The sequence below is a fragment of the Cydia amplana genome, chromosome 26 (assembly GCF_948474715.1).
Source record: "Cydia amplana chromosome 26, ilCydAmpl1.1, whole genome shotgun sequence".
NCBI lineage: Eukaryota > Metazoa > Arthropoda > Insecta > Lepidoptera > Tortricidae > Cydia > Cydia amplana.
The window spans coordinates 6,105,449-6,131,678 of NC_086094.1; the positions used below are offsets into that span (position 1 = coordinate 6,105,449).

At 42.1% G+C, this 26,230-nt stretch overlaps 1 protein-coding gene across 1 annotated transcript in view; it reads left to right on the plus strand.

Annotated features, from left to right (window-relative positions):
- Window positions 1-1,261: 1,261 nt before the first annotated feature.
- LOC134660270 (endoribonuclease Dcr-1) overlaps window positions 1,262-26,230 on the plus strand; it is a 72,176-nt gene continuing 47,207 nt past the window's right edge. Inside the window, exons 1-16 of the mRNA XM_063516014.1 lie at window positions 1,262-1,557; window positions 2,226-2,374; window positions 3,013-3,172; window positions 6,441-6,566; window positions 7,996-8,119; window positions 10,721-10,880; window positions 12,851-12,991; window positions 14,034-14,152; window positions 14,584-15,419; window positions 15,772-15,893; window positions 17,225-17,329; window positions 18,549-18,675; window positions 19,274-19,809; window positions 20,749-20,902; window positions 22,280-22,385; window positions 25,048-25,142. Coding sequence (XP_063372084.1) covers window positions 2,226-2,374; window positions 3,013-3,172; window positions 6,441-6,566; window positions 7,996-8,119; window positions 10,721-10,880; window positions 12,851-12,991; window positions 14,034-14,152; window positions 14,584-15,419; window positions 15,772-15,893; window positions 17,225-17,329; window positions 18,549-18,675; window positions 19,274-19,809; window positions 20,749-20,902; window positions 22,280-22,385; window positions 25,048-25,142 — 3,060 coding nt within the window. The 5' untranslated portion in view covers window positions 1,262-1,557. The remainder of the gene's footprint in view (window positions 1,558-2,225; window positions 2,375-3,012; window positions 3,173-6,440; window positions 6,567-7,995; window positions 8,120-10,720; window positions 10,881-12,850; window positions 12,992-14,033; window positions 14,153-14,583; window positions 15,420-15,771; window positions 15,894-17,224; window positions 17,330-18,548; window positions 18,676-19,273; window positions 19,810-20,748; window positions 20,903-22,279; window positions 22,386-25,047; window positions 25,143-26,230) is intronic.

The following is a 26,230-nucleotide window of genomic DNA, read 5'->3' on the forward strand; positions in this document are numbered from 1 at the left end:
CAAGCTCAATTGTACAATGTATAGAGGCCTTAACACTTTAAAACTATTTAAGCGTTTGATATTATCGTCGTACATCACTTGTCAACTTCAAAATGCGCTATTTAAAACATGTCCTGAACATGAAATGTAATGCCAAAATCAGTGTTGCCAGATCGTACCTTTTAGTACGGTTTTACGTACTATTTTTGACACTTGCGTACCTTTTTTGTACGCAGCGTACATCGTACTAAAATCGTACTATTTGATGTACGATCGTTTTTCAATTTTTTTTTCGGTATGTTGGTTAATTCGGGGCAAAATTTCTAATTTGATAATAATGGCCAATATCAAAAAGTACCATGTACATGTAGGTACTATAAGGAAATTAAAAATATAGACAATACCTATACGTCCAAACAATGTACTTACGTAATTACAAGTAGCAGTTGCAGTCAGCAGTTGCAGCAACAAAACTCAGTCAAAATTCGGTCGGCCATTAATTTTTCATGTATATCAATTTAACTTTGTTTATGTTAAAATATATTTACTGAGAGAAATACTTACAACAAATGAGTTGTATTGTGTACTTTAAAATACTTAGTTCATTTTTTATTGCAAATTGCAATCGCAAAATGATAGCAAAATGTAGGCAAACGCTGATGGCATGCTGTTTTATAATATAATCTTTTTGAATCTAAGGGCCTACCGCGAATACCGAAATAAGCAAATTGCGGGGATCTTTCTTTTTTACTCCAATGAAGGCGTAATTAGAGTGACAGACAAAGATGCCCGCAATTTGCTAACTTTGATTTTCGCGGTTATAGCCCTGAGGGCCAACCGCGAACCACTTTTGACTTGTGGCAGTTGTGGCCTCTCTGTCCCACTTATGAATTCGTACGTAAGTGTGACAGGGAGGCAGGCAACACGTCGAAGGTGGTTCGCGGTAGGCCCTCTGGACTATTCAAGTTATTTCACGACTCTTTCTTTTTCCAAATAGGGCTATAATAACCGCGAAAATCGATGTTCAAAAATTGCGGGCATCTGTCTCTGTCACTCTAATTACGCCTTCATTGGAGTAAAAGAGAAAAATTTTGCGAATTCAGGATCTTGCGTTAGGCCCCCAGATTCTTCAGAAACATTGTTTCTATAAAAAAATTATCCTAAAAAAAATCCGTATTTTTTTTACCCAAATCGTACCTTTTTTGACGTACGTACGTACAAAAGCTGGAAGCGCTCTGGCAACACTGGCCAAAATGCCGATTGAAATGTCATCGAACTTTGCTACGGTACGGTTTTACATTTCTTGCTCGTAAACTTGTAAAGTTTTCTTAAATTTCTACAAGGAATACGTGTTGTTTAGAGCTTTTTATGTCAATAATACACAGGTCTAGGTTGTGTGCCTCTTGTTACGGTGTTATATTTCATAATTTTCGTTTAGACAAGCGTATTACTCGGTTACCATGTAAAGTAAACGAAGGCCATAATTTTGTGTAAAACAATGGGTTTCCTATACTTTGTTTAGTATAAACAGTGTTAGGTGGTACGTTTCTGTGGAAGGAGAGAAATAAAGCAACCAAGGTGAGCTTCGAATCACGGTACAATATTTTTATAAGTTAGAACAGTAATTTTGGGGTTATTTATTTGTTATTAATTTATTTAAGTGTTAATTTGTACAAATATTAGTTTTACAATTTAAACTTTATTGTTTTGTTTGAAATTGTCTACTGAAAAGTAGTTATTGACTAAAAGTTCTTTGTAATGTGACTTAATTAGGTATTCAACCAATATACTCGCACAACTGTGAATATAGAATAGAAGCCAAGTCAGCAACATTAAGGCTGGTTTTAGTGTCACGCGGACCGTCCGTGCGGATCGCTCCGCACCGGACCGTCCGTGCGGATCGCTCCGCACCGGACCAATATGTATTAAGTTCAGGGAGCGTTTTAGAGCAATCTGCACGGACGGTCCGTGTGACACTAAAACCAGCCTAAATTGATTCCTAAAGCTGTACTGAGGTGTGCGAGATGCAAGGTGAGGTGTGTAAGGACTCTATCTATCCATTGGTAAAAACTGGATTTTGCTAACTTCTACATTTATATGACTTGACTAGCCCTTGTTTTTATCCCATATACTAAAATGATTGACTGGCATCCCGGAATAGTGAGTACTCGGAATACCGGGATTGAAATCCCTAGTCCTGATTGAGTTTAAATTTTTGATGCAAACTAATTATGAACTTTTCCAAGATGGCGGAAGGGAACTGGTCCCGTTTCACCGCGGTGGAGGGCGGGGCTCGTCTGGCGGCCGCGGCCCGCGCCCGCAACACCATAGCGGCCGAGCTGGCGGCATTCACGGCCACGCGGCTGCTGCATGAAGAGGCGCACGAGATCAGGGGGTGAGTGCAGTACTGTCTTTACCATAAGGGCACACGGGGCCCGTGCCTAGGGCCCCCATCCTCAGGGACAGACAGTAACAGTATATTTGATTACCCATAATAAATAGAAGATCATAGTAGAAAAATGTTGGTTTAATTAGCTTTTCCTACTCCTCTACTATTATCTGTCATTTATACATTCAGGAACACCAATATAAGAACATACATAATAGGTTTGAAGAAAAGAAGCTAATAGAAATAGCGCCTTATTGACAACCGACAGAAAGTATGACAGTTAAATTAAATTTAATGAAGTGCTGGTCGCCTAGCGGTAACAGCGTGTGACTTGCAATCCGGAGGTATCGAGTCCAAACCCCGGCTCGTACCAATGAGATTTTCGATGTACGAAATATCATTTGATATTTACCAGTCGCTTTTCGGTGAAGGAAAACATCGTGAGGAAACCGGACTAATCCCTATAAGGTCTAGTTTACCCTCTGGGTTGTAAGGTCAGATGGCAGTCGCTTTCGTAAAAACTAGTGCCTACGCTAATTCCTGAGATTAGTTGCCAAGCGGACCCCAGGCTCCCATGGTGGAAAAATGCCGGGACAACGCGAGGAAGATGATGAGTAAAGTTAAATTCAATGTCTTTATTCCAGACCATTCTCAGCCGGGAAGCGTCGCTCCGTCTTCGTGACCCGTGCCTCTCGGGTTCCATGTGTGGCGTATGAGCTCCGCATATTGACTGACCTGTCAGTCGCCAGTGCGAGTGTTTATGGGGATATTGAAGATTGGAGACAGGAGGTCGAGGTTAAGGAGGTGAGGACTAAACAGCGCGCTGAAGGGGGGCATTTAGCGGGCACATCATTGAGGTTTAAAAAAAACCGGCCAAGTGCGAGTCGGACTCGCGTTCCAAGGGTTCCGTACATTATTCCGACTCACGCTTGACTGCACATTTCTAATAGGTTTTCCTATCATGTGTTAATAATAATAATAATAATAAGCCCGCAGGGCAGCTTGTGGCGAGCTGTTGGGGAGTAACGACCCCACGGACCCGAGTGCTCCAGAGAGTCGGTCAGGGTCTCCGTCTCTGGCGTGTCTTCGTCGGTCGGAGTGGACCCCAAGGGGACCCGCAGGACTCTCGGCTCTGGCTTGCCTTCATTGGCCGTCCAGAGAGGGGTCGTTAGAGCTGTATGCTCCAGGGGTGGAAGTGAAATTTGCGTAAGCGCGAGTTGGCACAGTGGCTGTTTACAGCCACTGGGTAGAAAGCGGTGTACACCTCTCGACACCCCTGAGCCGCTCACACCGATGTTGCCCCTGGTCGTCTTTACGACGACAGTTTCAGGGGCCCATCTAGTCAGCGGCGAGTCACCACCTGCCTCGATAACGTGTGTTAGCATTGTTATGGCAGGTGTCCGGACTTCTTTACAATAGCCCAGTATCATTGTCCACCCAAACTTCAATCCATAGACTGATATACTGTTTACTTTTTCTACAATAGTCCCAATGCCTGCTGCGACCGGTTCATGAGTGTCTATTGTTGCACCTGTGAACGGGTTCCAGCAGGCGTTCTACATGACATCAAATCTCTCCAAGGGGCCTCTACGTGTTGGATCTATATCCCCACGCAAGCCTATCAAAAGACCGGGATTTATAGGCCCGTGATCCCAAAAAAAGGAGATACAAATAATAATAATAATAATATGAGTCCCCTATGGTTCTGCCTAGCTCTGAATCCCCTCAGCACCCTGCTGAAGGATTTGGGACTAGGTTGCCGGCTTCGGAGAGAGGGTGAAGTCATTTCTCACCTTCTGTACATGGATGACCTCAAATTATTTGCACCAAATAACCAAGACCTGAAGGAGCTACTGAAAACCACCGAAGTCTTCAGTAGTGCCATCAACATGGAGTTTGGTGTCGATAAATGTGCGGTTATGCATGTACAGCGGGGGAGGGTTGTAAATTCAACAAATTTACAACCTTCTGAGACAATGTCTTTCAGATCTATCTCTGAATCAGAAACCTATAAATACCTTGGTATGTCACAGTCGTTGGGTTTTGAGGACGAGGGTATTAGACGGTCGGTGAAGGAGCGCTTTTTCAGTCGGCTCACAAAAGTCCTTAACAGTCTTTTGTCAGGAGGCAACAAAGTGCGCGCCTTCAACGCCTGGGTAATGCCCCTACTCACATACTCCTTTGGCATACTAAGGTGGACTCAGACCGAGTTGGATGCCCTGGATCGGAGAGTCCGATCACTGCTCACCGCACATCGCATGCTACACCCACGCTCGTCAGTTATGAGATTGTACATTCCACGGAAATGTGGAGGCCGAGGCTTCCTAAACGCCAAGGATCTCCACAACCGCGAGGTGTACAATCTCAGGAATTATTTCCTTAACAACGAGTGTGGGATGCATCGTGATGTGGTGGCAGTAGACAGGAACCTCACGCCGCTCTCCTTGGCAAACGAGAACTGGCGCAAACCTGTGGTACTAAGTACTGCGGATCGCAAGGCGGCATGGGAGAGTAAGGTGCTACACGGGCGGTTCTACAAGGCCCTCACGGGACCCGATGTGGACCTGCTCGCGTCGGTGAACTGGTTACGATTCGGGGACCTCTTCGGAGAAACCGAGGGTTTTGCCTGTGCAATTGCGGACGAAGTAATGATGACGAACAACTATCGGAAATATATCCTGAAGGACGGTACGGTCGACATTTGTCGGGCATGCCGCCGTCCCGGAGAGTCACTCAGGCATATCATTTCCGGTTGTTCTCATCTTGCTAACGGCGAGTACTTGCACAGACATAATCTCGTAGCCAGGATTATTCACCAGCAGCTTGCTCTCCTATACGGCCTTGTGGACCGCGAAGTACCGTACTACAAGTATTCACCTGCGCCAGTTCTCGAGAATGGTCGTGCCACGCTCTATTGGGATCGATCTATCATCACTGACAGGACTATTGTAGCCAATAAGCCTGACATTGTGATAATAGATCGAGCGCAACGCCGGGCCGTGCTCGTTGACATCACCATCCCCCATGATGAGAATCTCGTGAAAGCCGAGAAGGACAAGTCCAGTAAGTACCTAGACTTGGCTCACGAGATAACCGCCATGTGGGATGTTGATTCGACGATCATTGTTCCGATAGTTGTTTCAGCGAACGGTCTAATAGCGAAGAGTCTCGACCAACATCTTGAGAGACTCTCGCTAGGTGGTTGGATCAAGGGCCAGATGCAGAAGGCGGTGATCTTGGACACGGCGCGGATAGTCCGCCGGTTCCTGTCTCTGCAGCCCTGACCACCGGTAGCTTGGGCCTTGCCCCGCTGCTGGCGGCACCCTAGGTTAGGTTTTTTATAATGTGTTTATATGTATTTTGTATTGTTTTTGTAAGTGTTTTTGTATTTTATTTTTATATCCATATTATAAAATAACCTAACCTAAGATCAGAAATAATAATATAATAATAGTAAAATGTTATTTATTTAGGTATAAACCCTAATTATTATATTAATAGGTGTGTCTGTGATAAAGAACTATTTTGTGTATTTTTTTCAAAATTTTAGACTCGGTAGTTTTGGAGATAAAGGGGGGAATGGTCGGACAGACAGACAGACGCACGAGTGATCCTATAAGAGTTCCGTTTTTTCTTCAGTGTGAAATTAGCGGCTAAAAATACAGCGTTGCAATTGCTACTGTATATCGTATCGGGACACACACTCGTGTTTTAATGCCTTTCATTATGTAGCAGACACATAATGAGAATTGTAAGCTAAGGATGAGTATCTGAGCTGGTGCAACTCAGCTGAAACGTCGGAATTTAAGGTGAAAACAATGATATATGTGACGTCCCACGGATAAAAGTACCTTATGGCCGTTGGCGCTTACGCTATTATTAACGCCGCTCCGCCGCCGCGCGCTATTATTATTGCGGCGCTATGCGACGTAAGCGCCAAGTGCCATAAGGTACCTTTTGCCGTGGAACGTCACATATCACGGTAGACCCGTTTGTGTCATTAGATATGTGTACAAAACACGAGAGTTTAAAATGTTATACTCTTATCTAATGTCTGTTTTCTGTCTCCCAGGTGATAGTGTGCACATCCGCCGTGTTCCGTCAACTCCTGGAAAACGCCGTCATCACCATGAGCAGGGTAAACGTGCTCGTTGTTGACAGCTGTCATCTCGTGCACACCGACGCAGACTTGCAAACGGTAAGTTGTTCAGATAGATATCAGATATATCGGAGCGGCCCAGGTGCTTAACAATATCTGAACATTCTAACTAGAGATGCCACGAATATTCGGCAACTATTCGGTATTCGGCCTATTCGGCCACTAATTGCCGAGTATTCGGTATTCGGCCGAATATCGAATAGTTGCACCTACCTAAAAAGAAAAATTACACAATAAAAATAACCAAAAACTAGGTACATTTAATATTTTAAATCTATTCTTGGAAAGTTGTTAAATACGGAGACACGTTTTTTGAGCATTTGTTGATTACAAAATATTTTATTTTGTCATGGGTCTCATTTGATTGACTCTAACTATATTCATAGAATCTGTTCAACAAAAAATATATCCTAGCAAACGTGTTTTGTTGGCGAACAGTGATCATAATAATTGTGGCTCAAAATGTTCGCATGTCATGCCGAATATTCGGCGCTTCGGCCGGGAGAGGGGCCGAATATTCGGTATTCGGCCAAAACCACTATTCGGGGCAACTCTAATTCTAACGCCTTGACAAGAGAGGCGTGTTCAGATATTTGTGAGCACCTTGGATGCTCCGATATATCTGATGGCGACTCTTCATTAGCCCTTTGCCTATCGTGCGCGCCGCGTCATTGTGAACCTTATCGGAATGCACGAAGGTTGATATTGGGCTGTAGCCGTGCGCGTCTATGGCGGACAAAGGGTTAGTGATATTAGGATATTATGAGTAAGTTTAGAATTGTTATTTTATATCTGAATGTAAAAAAAAAATAGTTTCGCACAGACTAAACCTTTGACTAAATCTCAAAGGGGTGAAAACGGTCTTGAAATTTTTTAACTTCTTTGAAATAACACACCAATAATAAGCGGGCATCTCGCTCGATATTGGACCAATTACGTGTTGGACGAAATGCGAATTGAAATATCATTTGGACGAACTGCGTATTGGACGTACAGCTAACAAATCAAGAAGCGGGTATTTAGGGTTCTCAAGGGTCGGCAACGCTTAAGTGGCTCCTGTAATGTTGCTTATGTCCATGGGCGACGATGACCGCTTCCCATCAGGCGGCTCGTCTGTTCGTTTGCTGACTATTACATAAAAAAAAAGCATAGCCCAGCTTGTTCCTACTACTCCAGATTATTATTTGACGACCGGTCTGGCCTAGTGGGTAGTGACCCTGCCTGTGAAGCCGATGGTCCTGGGTTCGAATCCCGGTAAGGGCATTTATTTGTGTGATGAGCACAGATATTTGTTCCTGAGTCTTGGGTGTTTTCTATGTATTTATGTAATTGTATATTATATATATCGTTGTCTGAGTACCCACAACACAAGCCTTCTTGAGCTTACTGTGGGACTTAGTCGATCTGTGTAGGAATGTCCTATAATATTTATTTATTTATTTATTTATTAATAAACATTCTTCAACAGATAATGGACCTGTACAAGTCGAGTCCGTCTCAGCCGCGGGTCCTCGGTCTGACATACCCACTCTTCCCGGCCAAGAGATCGGACCCCGATGCTGAGAACACACCCGATGACAAGGAGGAATCATGTCAGTATATACAATCACTAGCGACCCGCCCCGGCTTCGCACGGGTTAACAAATTATACATAAACCTCCCTCTTGAATCACTCTATCTTCAAAAAAAACGCATTAAAATCCTTTGCGTAGTTTTAAAGCTAAGCATACATACAGACAGACAGCGGGAAGCGACTTTGTTTTATACAATGTAGTGATACAAACACTCAATAGTTGTTTACGATACAAGTGCGAAAAGTAGGAAATTTGCAACGAGTGGTGATAAATTAAATCGACACGAATTGCGAATTACTCATTCGCACGTGTATTATACAACGTTTTACAGCACATATGGCCCTTTAAATTTTTGACATAGGCACGGAAAGTACTTATTCCCACTTTAGTGTAGCACTATATGTGACGTTATCTATGAAAAGGGACCTTATTGTCGATGGCGCTTACGCCATTATTAACGATGCTCCGATATAAATACAATGCCGCGCAATGCTGTGCGGCGTAAGCGCCATCGACAATATGGTCCCTTTTCATAGATAATGCCCCATATGTGTACTGTAAAAGTCTTCTATCTACACGCATATCATAAACTATCTATGATGCATTCAAAAACGCCAAACTAAAGTCTATTTTTTTATTCCGTAGACTGAAATGACAGTTAATAGTATGGACATGAAATGTCATTTCATACTATTAACTGTCATTTCATTCTACCGAATAAAAAAATAGACTTTACGTCCAGCATTAAAAACGTTAGGAATTTGATTTGACGTCAATTCTAATACCAGTTGACATGGTGATTTATTCGTAATGAAATTGATTGAAAATGATTTGGTTTGGAAATGACATAAAAGTATTCAAATTGTTGTGTACAAATTAAATACACGTCAATATATTAAAATCTACTAGCGACCCGCCTCGGCTTCGCACGGGTTAACAAATTATACATAAACCTTCCTCTTGAATAGTGATTCATAGATAAAGAGTAGATCTAAGCATACATAGGGACAGCGGGAAGCGACTTTGTTTTATACTATGTAGTGATATTGTCTATATTGTAGACATGCGCGAAACAGTGCTTCAAAAAGTAATGCTATATGATATCACATATTCAAAAACGTAATATTACACTGAGATATCACATCACTCATCACTCGGTACATGTCGGAACGTGAACAGCGCTCGAACGCGCGCGAAATGGCACCATCACAGCTATCGCCTATATTACGCAGCGCATCGACGGCACTTATACATTACACGTACTGTGTATACAACAGCTGAGTACAGGTTTTTTTTAAAGTATGAATGCAGTTTTTCTTCTTATTAAAATCGATGGCATGGTTCCTAAGAACAGATCTTCGTATGTCTTATAGTTTCAGACTTTCCCATACTGACTGATTTAAATGAGACACCCTGTATATTTGAACTGACCATTCATATCGGCGCGTCAATCTATATTTAATCGAATCTATTACGCGCGCTTCGGCCGGCCGTTCGCGCTCGCGTAATGAGTGATGTTTAAAAATAGTACATTACTGCAGACGCCGGGAAAGAAGGGCTTGCCGGGTGAGTAGGTATAGCCGGCCGACCGTAGGGAGGCCGGATAGTGATACGAAGCCGGCAAGACCTTTTCACGGCTAGGCATGTATAGTGCTTTTCTCAAACATGCAATGAAATAAAAAAATACACCACTCAAAAAAACAAATTTATAATCTTTATAATAAAAATCCAACTTCACAACAAAAGTTTTTTAATTTTCCTTCCAATCCCGCCATAATTGTTTTTTTTTTTTACGGATGTCGTCCGTATTTCGCGTGTGTAGTGTTCGAATAGACCTTATTACGCAAATTATACACAATCTGATAATAAGAATCTCAATTTCTATAAATAAAATAAATGCAGAGGATTTTAAATATTGTCTATGGTCTCTGGTGACTTACGTATAGACTACATTTTAAATTTATTCATCAACACATTGAATCATACAGATTCGTATTCTTAATATCAGTATGTTCGTGTATAACAGGCGTTAACACGGATATTTTGGTCCGATAACCATTTATTCACCAAAAATATAAAAAAAAAATATAATTCGGCTGTTTAGTCTGTTCATGGACACAGACCCCATGTTTACATTAGAATTAAAAAAAAAAATTACTTCCCGGCCTAGGCCTTCAATTTCGTATGAAATTCCTTTACAGTTCTCTGAAGTTGCTCCGCCCTAAACGTGATACTTCGAAGCCTGATATAACGCCCGGAGCGACGACATTACATTGCATGTTTGAGAAAAATCTTTTTATTTCAAATAATAATAGAATTACAATTTCTTAAACCTAGTTACTTTTAAGATTTTATTAACTAGGTAGAGTGGGGGACTTATTCCCTAGTCTAATAATATTTATTATAATTATGTATTTATATATATGTTTATGTGTATATGTCTTATATCTATGTGCGTACTTATTTATTAATTATTCTTGTACTATGGAATTCAGTATGAAGTAATTGTTGATTTTTCGGAGTGATACGTAATGCCATATTCGAGAGATATCTCATTTGTGATATTACGAGCATTACTTACACATGTCTACTATATTGTGTTGTAATCTTTTCAAACAGGTGCCAATCAAATCACCGAAGGCAGACCACAAGAGTTCGGTGTGTGTGAGAACGTGGACGACTTCGAGATGTATAGTAAGCTTGAGTGGAACATCAGGAGGCTGGAAGAGAGGCTGTGCAGCCAGATGGACCTGGCTGAGGATATGGACGGCGGGAAAAGGTATGTTTCATTTTTTAGGGTTCCGTACCCAAAGGGTAAAAACGGGACCCTATTACTAAGACTCCGCTGTCCGTCCGTCCGTCCGTCCGTCCGTCCGTCTGCCACCAGGCTGTATCTCACGAACCGTGATAGCTAGACAGTTGAAATTTTCACAGATGATCTATTTCTGTTGCCGCTATAACAACAAATACTAAACACAGAATAAAATAAAGATTTAAGTGGGGCTCCCATACAACAATCGTGATTTTTGACCGAAATTAAGCAACGTCGGGCGGGGTCAGTACTTGGATGGGTGACCGTTTTTTTGCTTGTTTTGCTCTATTTTTTGTTGATGGTGCGGAACCCTCCGTGCGCGAGCCCGACTCGCATTTGGCCGGTTTTTTTTGAAGAGAGAGTTTGTTGCCGGTCCCATATTGGGATACCCTCCTCCAATAAGGAGTATTACTGCATTGTTTTGCCGCCAGAGTGCACCACTAGTGACTTAAGTATACCATAGAGTAACTTATACTGTACCTCAAACTGTTTTTTGACAAGTTTTCACAGACAATCAAATATGACATTGATACATCAAGGCGGTTTGTTTACAATGGGCCTACCGGGAAACGCGAAATCGAAACTCAGCTATCTGCTTCTTTATCGCTCAAATATGCAAGAGTGATAGAGAGGTTAGATAACAAAATGTCGACTCTCTCGTTTGCGGTAGACCCTTAGATTGTTTACTTGATTTGGGAGTGGCGCCCCCTACGCAGACTTTCGCGTAATATTCCCTATTGAGTGGGGATTTAAATCTTCTCGGGGCAGAGGTGTAGGGTTGGAGCTGGTGTAGCTTTATTTGACGTTCGTAAGCGCATTGTAATTATGCCTACTTGAATAAACTATCTTTTATCTTTGTCTTTATCATACTTGTCAACATGTTTCGCAGGTGTATGGTTTCTCAATCGTGTGATTTTGTGTAATCTTTTATTTATAGTTCTAATGAAAGCTTAAAATGAATAAATGTTTAGCTGCGCCATTACCTTATTGATCCCATCACTATAACATGGTGTTAGTTAAATAATTAGGTACCGTCAATAGGGATAGCGGGGTGAATAGGGATAGAAACCGGAAATGACTTTTACCTTATAATTTCTTAAAAACGACTAAAATATTATTAGTTATTGCATGTTCGGGTAGTTTAATTTATAGTGGGTCAAGCAAATCTTGTCAGTAGCAATGTAAAGCAAACTAAAGTAGGGCAACACTCAAAGAGCAGTTTGCGCTAAGAAAAGCAGCAATGTACATCGAACTAAAACATGTTTATTTTTTCGCCCTTCGTAGTCTTCGTACGTCAATTCAAATTAATTATCATAACCTCAAATTTTAGTAATGTTTACGATCAACGAGTTGTACATTGTAGGCACCTTAGCTTTGCTTGAGGTCATGCATAATCTTATCTAAGAGTAATATATTGGTATTTAATTGTGACAGCGGAAATTTCTCTTGAAATAGAAACGATTCAGAATGTAAAAAAAAAAGATGATGGCTGTCATTCACGATCCACATTCCACAGATAAAATACAGATGACACGCGATTTTGGAATTATTCAAACACAGTGTTTCTAACCCGCGATTTTTCAAATTTGCCGCCTCTTGCTACTGACAAAATTTGCTTGACCCACTATAATTACTTATCTGATATTTAAACAGAGTAAACTCTAAAGACGACTAGCTTGGACGGCGAAAGAAGTATTATTAGGGTCTCCCCATACTTATCGACGCGGATTCGGCGAAAGCCGATAGTAAACAGCATAAACAGGTAAGGTTCGGTTCGGCTCCGTTCGGCCGTCGACGGCCGACGCGTCGGCGTCTTTTTCGCTCTTATTGCGTGGACATAAAATTTCATTTCTATTGGCATTGCCGATTCCGCGTCGATAAGTTTGGGGAGACCCTTAGGATAGGACCACAAACAACTAATTTAATTGTTGCTATAGGTTCACTGGCGCGCCCTGTAAACCCAAAGAGCTGATAGTGGAATACGCCGTAAGCCGTCCCGTCTGCAGCGACTACGAGGAGTTGGAGACCTACATGAGGAACGCCGTCAGCGATGTGACAGAGTTCTTAGAGGAACACAGGTAAGCTAGGGCATCAGCAAGAACAAGCGGGCATCTCGCTCGTTTCTTCCCAGAACGTGCAGAATGTGGAATGACTTCCTGAGGTTTGCCCTACCTATTTCCTTTGCCCTACGACATGGGACTCTTCAAGAAGCGGGTATTTAGGGTTCTCAAAGGTCGGCAACGCTTAAGTGGCTCCTGTGATGTTGCTTATGTCCATGGGCGACGATGACCGCTTCCCATCAGGCGGCTCGTCTGCTCGTTTGCTGACTATCACATAAAAAAAAAGCAATGATCTAGACAGCGGTCGGCAACCTTTTAGCAGCCAAGGGCCACAGAGTAGTTAACGAAGTTGACGCGGGCCGCACTTTGTTAATATTTATGACTTTATCAAACATTGTCGGTCGTCGATATTACATACAAAATAGCCAGGGAGGCTCGCGGGCCGCAAGTCACAGGTTCACGGGCCGCAGGTTGCCGACCGCTGCTCTAGAATAACTATAGGTTCCGTGCGCGTTGGAGGATCTGCCGACATGTAGCCTAAATCGGAAACATAAACTTGACATTGACATTTGACGTTAAAGCAGGTGCTGCCCCCTACAATTCACGCAAACTACTTGCCCGTTGTACGTTCTGCCTCTGCCCTCTTGTGACGAAAATTAGAAACTTAAGCTTGACATTTCCCTTTCGCGCCAATAAACAGGGGGCTCCTGTGCTGCCCCTTACAGTTCATGCACTTTCATATAGAAATCTGACTAGAGCTCGGAAGTACAACTGTTTGACAACGCCAAATATTGTAATGCCACACAAGAGGTTTGACTGACGTATAGAATTTTACTTTAGTCAATCAAAACTTTTCTTGACCAGTAACAACTTGAAAGCTAGGGGCGGAGTATATATATATGGAGAAGGGATAACTGTCCGAGTAATACGTGGACCGTTTTCGTAAGCCATGTTTTACACAACAGTGTATTTATTTCATAAAGTCGTTACGCATTTCGCAGTTATATGATTTGTATCCAGTGTGACAACTTTGTTTTCAAAAGTGATTATTTCTTGACAGGTACGACCCCACGGAGATCTATGGCGAAGATTTATATGAGGAGTTCATGAATATTCCGAATCCCACAATTGACCCTAAGTTGATTATTAAGCAGTTCCTCTACGTTTTGGACGAGCTGGGTAAGCTTTTTTAAGCGTAAACGGCTTTAAATGTATATTTAGAATTTAATACTCTTTAGGGCCTTAATGAGTATTAAATTTTTGCACCACTCTACTAACCCGGAGTTAAGCGAATAAAACTTGAGTTACCATGGTTACCAGTACAGTTTGACAGTAGGTTAACGGTTTAACCGGATAATCCCGGGTTAGTTGGATGGTGCAAGTGGGCCTAGAGCACACCTCGGTAAAAGAAATAGCTACAGGAAATACGATTGATTAAACATTGATAGAGGCAGACATACTGCGGTCTTATCGCTAAATAGTGATCTCTTCCAGCCAACTTTTATGATTTCAACTAGTAAATATTTTTGTGGAATATATTTATACGAATTTGCTAAGACATAGTCTACAATAGATATGATAGAATCGCTTAAGATAATACTTTTTTACAGGTCCATACGGCGCAGACAAAGCGGCATTTTCCCTGCTAACTAAACTAGAAAAACTAAAAATCAAAGTTCCATACGAAAGGCATTTCCTATTACTCTGTCTATGTACTACAGTATTAGTCAAAATCCGGTGCTACGCCGATCTAATGTTCTCCAAATACTCTGAGTTAGATAGAATTACTACTTTTTCCACGGCAAAAGTACTCAGATTTATTGAAATATTAGCTCAATTTGAAAATAATGATAATGAGAATGATAAAACTGATGATAAAGCTATAACAGATAAAAATGAACTAAATAATGATGATCTAAGTGAAAAGACAGATAATGTGACTAAAGATGATATTAATGATAAACTAACTTTAAATGGCTACACAACTATAAATAGTAAGGAAGACGTAGAAAAGCAGAATGATAATAAAATAAATACTGATGAAATTGACGTAGACAAAGATAACGATAATAAAAATATGACAAAAAAGATGTTAGACGATATAGAAAAATGCGATTTTGTAACACTAAGCAATAAAATAGAAGACACAGTTAATACTTACGAAGCTAACTTGAAAGAAATATACGATTTAAGTATAGATTTAAATAATCTTGATGTAAACAAAGAATGTAACACTAAAATTGATATAAACGGAGTTAAAACTGAACTGGATCTTACGGACCCCCGGTCCCTGTTCCCCAGGCGTATGCCCAGGGTCCGGGGCCGGGGCAGGGTCCAAAGGAACCTGGTACGGAACCAGCAGGCCCAGATGAACCCTGATGCGTTGTGTGGCATCGTTTTCATGAATGAACCTATTATGGCGAAGATTATGTTCCTGGTTGTTGTGGTGAGTACTGCAGGTTTTCAATTTACTGTGTACAGTCAAGGTATTAAATATCGACACGGACAAAGTGCCAATAATATGTATAATAATTCGTAAGATTTGCTAATTTAACCAACCCACACTAGGGATAAGCCATGCCACTGCGAAATGTGTCACCAACAAGTTCATTGTAACTTGTACAGGCTAGAGCATGTATTGCAGGATCTATCTAGGTTCCAGCCCCGTCTGTCCGGTGAAGCGAGCAGTATATTGCTTGTAGTAGTGCCGCGGACACCGCTTATTTAAATCAATCACACCAGGGACAAACCATACAACTGCGAAATGTGTAACTCACTAACAAGTAATTAACTTGCAGGATTTGTCCCGGTTCGAACCCCGCCTGTCCGGCGTGAGCGCGCAGTATGTAGCGTGTGGCGGTGCCGCGGATAACGCGGAACTGAGGAGACATGCGCGTGCGCGCGAGGACGCGCTGAAAAAGTAGGTATATTTGGGCCATTTTATTTAAAGTTGTCCCCTACACTTTTTTTTTAATTCGTGAATTTATGTTATTTCTACTCAGAATCACGAGCTCTTTCTATTCTAATAGGAGAAAAAAAGTGTCCCAAGGTTTTTTTCCCATTCCGTTACCATTTTTTCATAGACTTTGTATGGCGGTTTCGGAATGGAGAGATCGAAAAATGTATGGAAATCTTGGGACACTTTCTTTCTCCTATTAGGATCAAAAGAGCTCATGATTCTGAGTAAAAATAACATAAAAATCCCAATTTTGAAAAAAAAAGTGTAGGGGACAACTTTAAATAAAATGGCCCATTTGATTAATTTTGGATTGTGGTAAAGATTTGAAAAATATTTGGCTTGAAAGAGGGACCCGCGATGTACAGTTTCGTCCTAGAGTGGCAATTCAGACTGATCTTTCCTTTATCTAAAACGCACCCAGAGTAGATTACTGTCTTATCTAAAAATTGAATTGTTTGACCACATTGTAGAAATCATAATAACAAAAATAAGCGTGAGATAAAGCCGAGATTGTATATTTATTGAACCATAGAGATGGGCCATTTTATTTAAAGTTGTCCCCTACACCTTTTTTTTCAAAATTGGGATTTTTTTATGGTAATCATGAGCTCTTTTGATCCTAATAGGAGAAAAAAAGTGTCCCAAAATTTCCATACATTTTTCGATCTTTCAAATAACATACAATTCACAAATAAAAAAAAAGTGTAGGGGTCAACTTTAAATAAAATGGCCCAGATGCCATACACACAAAAACATGTAACATACATGAAACTTTCAGCCCCTTTTTAGGGTTCCGTACCCAAAGGGTAAAAACGGGACCCTATTACTAAGACTCCGCTGTCCGTCCCTCCGTCCGTCCGTCCGTCTGTCACCAGGCTGTATCTCACGAACCGTGTTAGCTAGACAGTTGAAATTTTCACAGATGATGTATTTCTGTTGCCGCTATAACAACAAATACTAAAAACAGAATAAAATAAAGATTTAAGTGGGGCTCCCATACAACAAACGTGATTTTTGACCGAAGTTAAGCAACGTCGGGCGGGGTCAGTACTTGGATGGGTGACCGTTTTTTTGCTTGTTTTTTTTTTTGCTTGTTTTGCTCTATTTTTTGTTGATGGTGCGGAACCCTCCGTGCGCGAGTCCGACTCGCACTTGGCCGGTTTTATTATTTTTATCATGCGTGTATGGCGATAATGTGTGGTGCAACCATCATTCCATTCGTTCAATTTCTCACAGTACGTTGCAAGATAAAAATAGATGTGAAATAAAATATATGACGCTTTAATTCTCAGGTTTCGTATGCACGACTGTAACCTCCTGTTGGCCACGTCAGCTCTGGAGGAGGGCATTGACCTCCCACGCTGCAATCTCGTGCTGCGGTGGGACGTGCCGGCCTCGTGAGTTTTTTAATATACTTGTATGTATGTATGTGTCGCCTTGTTGTAATTTCAACCCTTTCTCTAAAAAAAAAAACTACAAAATGGGAGCTGGGGCTAAACACATTGACAAGTTTTTTCTGTTGAGGCCTAGGCTTCTTTCTAGATAGTGCAGGGATGCCTAAGTGGATCTTCAATGATGACTCGTTATTTAAAACTTGTGTACAAAGATTTATTTGTAAATATAATTAAAACTAATACAGTACAACTTGAGTTTGTCGTTCAACGTATTTTGGAAGATTGCCGTTGGCTGCTGTCGGCGAACGTTATATACGCAATTACGCATCCGATCTTCGAATTTCGGACGCGGTTAAAAATTAATCAATATAAAAAATAGTATTGTAATAGTATTTTATGCAACCGTTGTTTAAGAGAGTTCAGAAAAGGCGAGTGGCGTGAGTAACAATTTGAGGCCAAGCCGAAAATTGTTAATAAAGACGCCACGAGTATTTTTTGACTCAGTTAAACAACGTTGCATACAATACTTTTTCTACGACCAAGCACTTACTTTGAAATAAAATTGTAAATTTAACAAAATATTAGGCGGGAAAAGAATAAATGAATGAATGAAATTTAAAAAAAAAAACATGCCTATGGTTCACTTATTTGTCAGAGATGACAATTAAAATAAGGTTGGCAACACTGTATTTCATTCAAAATTTTTTAGGTGGTCATTACACGAAGTATCGTAAAACCGCCAAAAAGATACTGCGTGTATGCACAAATTCTTTTTTGACATAGGGTTTTGAAGGTGTGTGCACGACCCTTTAAATGACAAATAAAAGTACGGGAGTAGAAAAAATAATAAAACGACGCTTTAACGTTTCAAATAGCAATAAAAAATCCACTCCAGCGCTTTTATTTCAGCAATGTTTTTTATATTAAAAACGGGTCACTCACGTATTTTAATTCGAAAACGCTCAACATGTTTCACTCCGTATCGAGGAGCATCATGAGGAGCTTGCGTTAACGGTGACGAACCAGCGCAGACTGAGGGCCGCAGCTCTCCGCGCCTGATGACTCGGCGCGGGCGCCGGTGTCCGTTACCGCAAGCTCCTGATGACGCTCCTCGGTATGGAGTGAAGCATGTCGAGCGTGTTCGACTTAAAATACGTTTTCAATATATTTTAATATGTCTGTGTCTCACGGAAGTTTTGTTATTAAAATGTTTTTTGAATAGGTACCGCTCTCACGGGCTGTGCCGCGGCCGCGCGCGCGCGCCGCGCGCGTCGTGCGCGCTGCTCGCGCGCGCCGGGCTCGCGCAGCAGCTGCTGCAACACGTCGCAGTTTACCGGGAGCTGGACCAGGTATAGTTTGTCAAACTACTGTCTCATTTCAAACATAGACAGATACTAGCTTTGTCTTACATTCACCACCCAAAAGAAAAGGATGACTATAGTTTTTCTGGTTCTTACTGACTGACAAATTGGTTTGACCAACTATAGTAGATAAAGCGCTTTTTAGGATTCCGTATCCAAAATGGCATAAACCCCTTATACTTTCGTCATGTCCATCTGTCTGTCCGTATGTAACAGCCATTTTAATCGGAAAGTATAAGATATAGTTTTGTGAAATTAAGAATGTATGTGTATTTTGTGAGTCGTTGCTTAGTTTAGAAAATATTCATACAGTCACCAGCAGAAGTTGCTAAGCGGGCCAGGTGTTCAAAATGATCTTGACGTGACTTTATTGTTAAGAGAATAAGAGCGTGTCAATGTAATTTTGAACACCTCGCCCGCTTAGCAACTTCTGCTGCTGACTGTACATAGTCACGCTTACTCGTACAGTTACTCTCGAAAAGCAGTATTGGTGAAGTTGAACTGCTAGTGAACACCATACAAATAAAACATGTTAAATATTGTAAACATAAAAAAACTTAGATTTCATTTAAGATTTATTTTCTAGATCATAAGCCGCAAATGCGGCTGCGGAATCCAGGACGAGCCGCCGCAACAAGAGGAAGATCACGCAGATGCCTTCACTGCGCTCGTGATTCCCTACTCTCCCTCGGCCAACCCAGAAAAAGGAGATACGGAAAAAGTTGATGTTGACATTAAAGAAAATGATTCGGTTAAGAATAATGAAAATAATGATAAATATTATGATGAAGATGTCAGTAGTAAAGATATTGAAATACAAAATGAAGAATATCTAGTCAAAAGCAAAAAAGAAGCAGCTATAGACATAATTAGTCAAATAACTGAAGATGATAATATAAAAAATAATGAATCAAATGCGAATTCAAAAGAAAAGTGCAATGAAGATAGTGTAGAATCGAAAGTTAGTGAGAATAGGACTAGTGGGAACGGTGATAGTAATTTAGAGTGTAACAAGTGTAATAAAAAGAGGAGTGGTGCGGATAAAGAGTGCTGTAGTGAGGAGGTCAAGAAAGAAGACATAGCTAGTGTGGACCTTAGCTCCGCTATAGCTTTGATAAATAGGTAAGTTATTAATATAAGTGACAAGTTTTTTGACCTGCGTTCTACCTTGCCTAACGTATGGCTGTGAGACCTGGTCTCTTACCGAAAACCATCGCGAGACACTTGCAAGGTGTCAAAGGGCAATGGAGCGTAGTATGTTAGGGATCAAACTATCAGATAAGATCAGAAACTCAGAAATAAGAAATAAAACAAAGATTACCGACATACTTGCTCGCATTGACCATCTAAAGTGGGGACGGACAGGGCACATGCTACGCTGCCCAATAGAAAAATGGAGCAAACAGATTACTCTATGGTACCCCAGAGGCTGTACTAGAAAGCAAGCACATCCATTCACAAGATGGAAAGACGACATCCGTCTCTGGGGCCATACTGGATGAGGGTTGCTGCAGACAGAGCCCAATGGAGACAGTTGGAGGAGGCCTATGCCTTACGGCACACCGAACTAAGAGATATATTATAAAAAAAAAAACATTTGTATATTCAATTGTGACTTGATATCGTTCGGAATAAATGGCTATATTATTATTATTATTTTTGACCTAGCGTTAGCTAAGATCTCCGTTTCGACTTTGCCAAAAATGCTTTCGTATGTCGATTCAGTTCTTCAGCAATAAGACCCACTTTTGTCTGCCTCTATCTTTAAACAATTGTTTTTAGTTAAGCACCAGACTCTCTCGCTATATCGTAATTCCGTAAGGGATTCGTATAGGGAGTTAGAGTTGGTCAAAGACGCCTAGTCTTAGTAAGATGGCATATAGTCGAGAAATTGGGACGGGTTCCACCGTGGCGGGGTGGCCGAGGGGTTCAAGGCGTCAGCCCGGATTGCTATAGACGCCGGTTCGAAACCGGCCTTCACCACTAAAGGACTTCGTCAGTTTTACTTTAATTATGATATCTATTTCAGTTTATGTTTATATCTCTATCTATCTCTTTTAGATACTGCGGCAAACTGCCATCCGACACATTCACCCGCCTCGCCCCCTCATACCGCACCGAGCGAGTCCACATACGCACCGCCTCGGGCGCGCAGCCAGCGTGGGTGTGCACTCTGCGACTGCCGCTCAACTGCCCCGTCAAGTACAACATCGTGGTCAGTGTCACTATAACCGCTATATCAGTGAGATTCACTATAACCGCTCCAGTCACCCGCCTCGCCCCCTCATATCGCACCGAGCGAGTCCACATACGCACCGCCTCGGGCGCGCAGCCAGCGTGGGTGTGCACTCTGCGACTGCCGCTCAACTGCCCCGTCAAGTACAACATCGTGGTCAGTGTCACTATAACCGCTATATCAGTGAGATTCACTATAACCGCTCCAGTCACCCGCCTCGCCCCCTCATATCGCACCGAGCGAGTCCACATACGCACCGCCTCGGGCGCGCAGCCAGCGTGGGTGTGCACTCTGCGACTGCCGCTCAACTGCCCCGTCAAGTACAACATCGTGGTCAGTGTCACTATAACCGCTATATCAGTCAGATTCACTATAACCGCTCCACTCACCCGCCCCGCCCCCTCATACCGCACCGAGCGAGTCCACATACGCACCGCCTCGGGCGCGCAGCCAGCGTGGGTGTGCACTCTGCGACTGCCGCTCAACTGCCCCGTCAAGTACAACATCGTGGTCAGTGTCACTATAACCGCTATATCAGTCAGATTCACTATAACCGCTCCAGTCACCCGCCTCGCCCCCTCATACCGCACCGAGTGAGTTCACATACGCACCGCCTCGGGCGCGCAGCCAGCGTGGGTGTGCACTCTGCGACTGCCGCTCAACTGCCCCGTCAAGTACAACATCGTGGTCAATGTCACTATAACCGCTATATCAGTGAGATTCACTATAACCGCTACACTCACCCGCCCCGCCCCCTCATATCGTACCGAGCGAGTCCACATACGCACCGCCTCGGGCGCGCAGTCAGCGTGGGTGTGCACTCTGCGACTGCCGCTCAACTGCCCCGTCAAGTACAACATCGTGGTCAGTATCACTATAACCGCTATATTAGACATTGCGTGACTGGCGACGGCGACAGCGAGCATAGGTGGGAACGAAAGGTCCGATTGCTGTTTCTCGCTCCAACCTATGGTTGTCGCCTTTAGTACCTCACGATCTAATCACTAGTGCGTCGTGTTAATCAATCAATCAATTAATCTCAGTCAACTTACATATCTTAATACCTTAATACTTTTAATGCGAATTATAATCTATTTAAATTTTTATTATTGTTATCTATTCAATTTAAAAATTAGATTTTCATTATCTTTTTTATATAATCATTATACCTTATAATAATATTGGGCTTTGGCAAGTAATCAGGTGGTTCCAGATGGCAGAAAAAAATCATTTGCAGAGTACCTATAGTGCATCCGTAATCAACTTTGCCTTTAGTTTGTTTTCGAACGATCTAGGTACTATTTGCGTTTCTTCTTGTTATAGGTTATCTTGTTATAATATTTGTTCTTATTATAGGGTCACCCGATGCCGACGCGAGTGCTGGCCCGAAGAATGGCCGCGTTGCAAGCGTGTAGGATACTGCACAAGTCTGGCGAGCTAGACGATCATCTTATGCCTATAGGTAATTACATTTTAGCGGCCTTTTTTAATACTTGGAAGGGCGCTGATGAAGAAGCGCTGGTGGCCTAGCGGTAAGAGCGTGCGACTTGCAATCCGGAGGTTGCGGGTTCAAACCCAGGCTCGTACCAATGAGTTTTTCGGAACTTATGTACGAAATATCATTTGATATTTACCAGTCGCTTTTCGGTGAAGGAAAACATCGCGAGGAAACCGGACTAATCCCAATAAGGGCCTAGTTTACCCCCTGGGTTGGAAGGTCAGATGGCAGTCGCTTTCGTAAAAACTAGTGCCCACGCCAATTACTGGGATTAGTTGTCAAGCGGACCCCAGGCTCCCATGAGCCGTGGCAAAATGCCGGGACAACGCGAGGAAGATGATAGGGAGTTGGAAAGGGCAGACCTCGGACTTTCTCTGATCAGATCGGGGAAATCCTGAAGAAAGGCCAGGTCAAGAGCACCCTAAACCGGCGAGCGTGTATGAGGAATGTTATGAAAGTAACGGAAGCGAAAGAGGTATGTCAGGGTCGTAGCAAACGGAAATCCGTGGTCACAGGGCGGACACGCCATACATCAAAAAACGGCCAAGTGCGAGTCGGACTCGCGCACGGAGGGTTCCGCACCATCAACAAAAAATAGAGCAAAACAAGCAAAAAAACGGTCACCCATCCAAGTACTGACCCCGCCCGACGTTGCTTAACTTCGGTCAAAAATCACGTTTGTTGTATGGGAGCCCCACTTAAATCTTTATTTTATTCTGTTTTTAGTATTTGTTGTTATAGCGGCAACAGAAATACATCATCTGTGAAAATTTCAACTGTCTAGCTATCACTGTTCGTGAGATACAGCCTGGTGACAGACGGACGGACGGACGGACGGACGGACGGACGGACGGACGGACGGACGGACGGACGGACGGACGGACGGACAGCGGAGTCTTAGTAATAGGGTCCCGTTTTTACCTTTGGGTACGGAACCCTAAAAATGATTGCGTTTATATGTGTGCGCGGCACGTCTGTACACGCGTCATTGAGTTTCTGACGGAATCCTGACGGAATCTCAGTAGAGCGACTTACGCACACATTCATGTCGCGGCCTGTCGCGGGCGAGGTAATCCGAGTCGGGGCGGGGCGGTGCGTGTCCGTTCTGTATGATAATACTATTACTTATTCTGTGCCGTGGTCTCTGCCTACCCCTCCGGGAAATAGGCGTGATTATATGTATGTATGTAAATATTATAGGACATTCTTACACAGATTGACTAAGTCCCACAGTAAGCTCAAGAAGGCTTGTGTTGTGGGTACTCAGACAACGATATATATAATGTATAAATATGTACTTAGATACATAGAAAACACCCAACACTCAGGAACACATCTGTGCTTATTACACAAATAAATTCCCTTACCGGGATTCGAACCAGGACCCAGAGTCACTACCCACTAGGCCAGACCGGTCGGCCTTTGATATATTATTATAACTAGCGACCCGCCCCGGCTTCGCACGTGGATACCTTAACAAATTATACACCTAAACTTTTCTCAAGAATCACTCTATTGATAGGTGAAAACCGAATGAAAATCAGTTCAGTAGTTTTTGAGTTTATCGTGAACATACGTACATACAGACGCGGCGGGGGACTTTGTTTTATAAGGTGTAGTGAAAGAAGAAAGAAAGAAAATACATTTAATTACGTCAAACAGAATCCAGTTAAATACATAGTAGTGTAAATATAAGAGATAGACGTTAAAAAGGACCCCCACTCAGCGTAATGCTACGGTAAACCGCAGCGCTGATTTTCAGTGGGGACCTAACTTAACTAACTTAAGGCTAAGGAATCATCATCTTCCTCGCGTTGTCGCGGCATTTCGCCACTGCTCATGGGAGCCTGGGGTCCGCTTGGCAACTAATCCCAGTAATTGGCGTGGGCACTAGTTTTACGAAAGCGACTGCCATCTGATCTTCTAACCCAGAGGGTAAACTAGGCCCGTATTGGGATTAGTCCAGTTTCCTCACGATGTTTTCCTTCACCGAAAAGCGACTGGTAAATATCAAATGATATTTCGTACATAAGTTCCGAAAAACTCATTGGTACGAGCCGGGGTTCGAACCCGCGACCTCCGGATTGCAAGTCGCACGCTCTTACCGCTAGGCCACCAGCGCTTCTAACTTAAGGCTAAGGAATAAAGACAAAAATTAACGAGCAGGAAAATAAATAAATAAAATAGGTGACACAGTAATTATAAGATGAGAGTTGTGAGTGTGAAACAAATCAAAAGAACTTTGGGTTGGAACGATGTATAAATGATATGTACTGAAATGCTATAAAATTTAGAAAAGGAAAAAGTTAAATATTTCAATTGTAAGAAGAGCGTATGTGGGGCGCCCGGGCGGAAAACGTCCGTCTGGACGTCCCAGATACCGCTGGAGTGACGAAACCCAAAAAGACCTGTCCGCCCTTGGAATACCCAACTGGCGCGAAGTGGCACAGAATAGGGTAGAGTGGCGCTCTCTTGTGTCAGAGGCCAAGATCCTCTTTGGGTCTCTCAGCCAGTGATGTATGTATGTATGTATTTCAATTTGCAGAAAAGAAACTTAATGACATGGGGTTGTTGCTGCCGCTAAATGTTAATGATTAATTTGTAATATTTTGTTGTTTTACTTTAGGGAAGGAGAACTTTAAAGCGGGCGAGCTAGAAGCTTGCGCCGAGGCCGACGCGAGGCCTGGAACTACGAAGAGGCGGCAATACTATTATAAAAGGGTAATTAGGGTTCCGTAGCCAAATGGCAAAAAATGGAACCCTTATAGATTCGTCATGTCTGTCTGTCTGTCTGTCTGTCCGTCTGTCCGTCTGTCTGTCCGTCCGTATGTCACAGCCACTTTTCTCCGAAACTATAAGAACTATACTGTTGAAACTTGGTAAGTAGATGTATTCTGTGAACCGCATTAAGATTTTCACACAAAAATAGAAAAAAAAAAACAATAAATTTTTGGGGTTCCCCATACTTCGAACTGAAACTCAAAAATTTTTTTTTCATCAAACCCATACGTGTGGGGTATCTATGGATAGGTCTTCAAAAATGATATTGAGGTTTCTAATATCATTTTTTTCTAAACTGAATAGTTTGCGCGAGAGACACTTCCAAAGTGGTAAAATGTGTGTCCCCCCCCCCCTGTAACTTCTAAAATAAGAGAATGATAATACTAAAAAACATATATGATGTACATTACCATGTAAACTTCCACCGAAAATTGGTTTGAACGAGATCTAGTAAGTAGTTTTTTTTTATACGTCATAAATCGCCTAAATACGGAACCCTTCATGGGCGAGTCCGACTCGCACTTTGCCGCTTTTATTTTTTTTGTTTTACATCGTTTTTTATAAGCTTTTATTTATCGATATTAAACTTTCGTGAGACATATTTTAAACTGTTTATCTTCTTGTTTGTCTTGTTGTTTGTCTGTGTTCAGCTTTTATTTACTTTCACCTGTCCCGTTGTCGGTCTAATCAAATCTTGCAAGTTAAATTTGATCCACTTCCCGGTTTCCGATTGAGCTGAAATTTTGCATACACATGTAAGTCGGGTGACAATGCAATATTATGGTACCATCGAGCTGATCTGATGATGGAGACAGGAGGTGGCCATAGGAACTTTGTGATGAAACAACGCAACATAATTGTGTTAGGGGTTTTTAGAATTGTCTCGATGAGTATTAGTTGTCTGTCGTAAGAAAAGTACACTCAGCGATAAAAGTTTGTACCAAAAAATGAAATTTTTGCCAAAAACTTCTTGTTAAAATGCTCTCATTTGTTAAAGGAAGAAAACAGTTTTGATAGTATCGTATTTT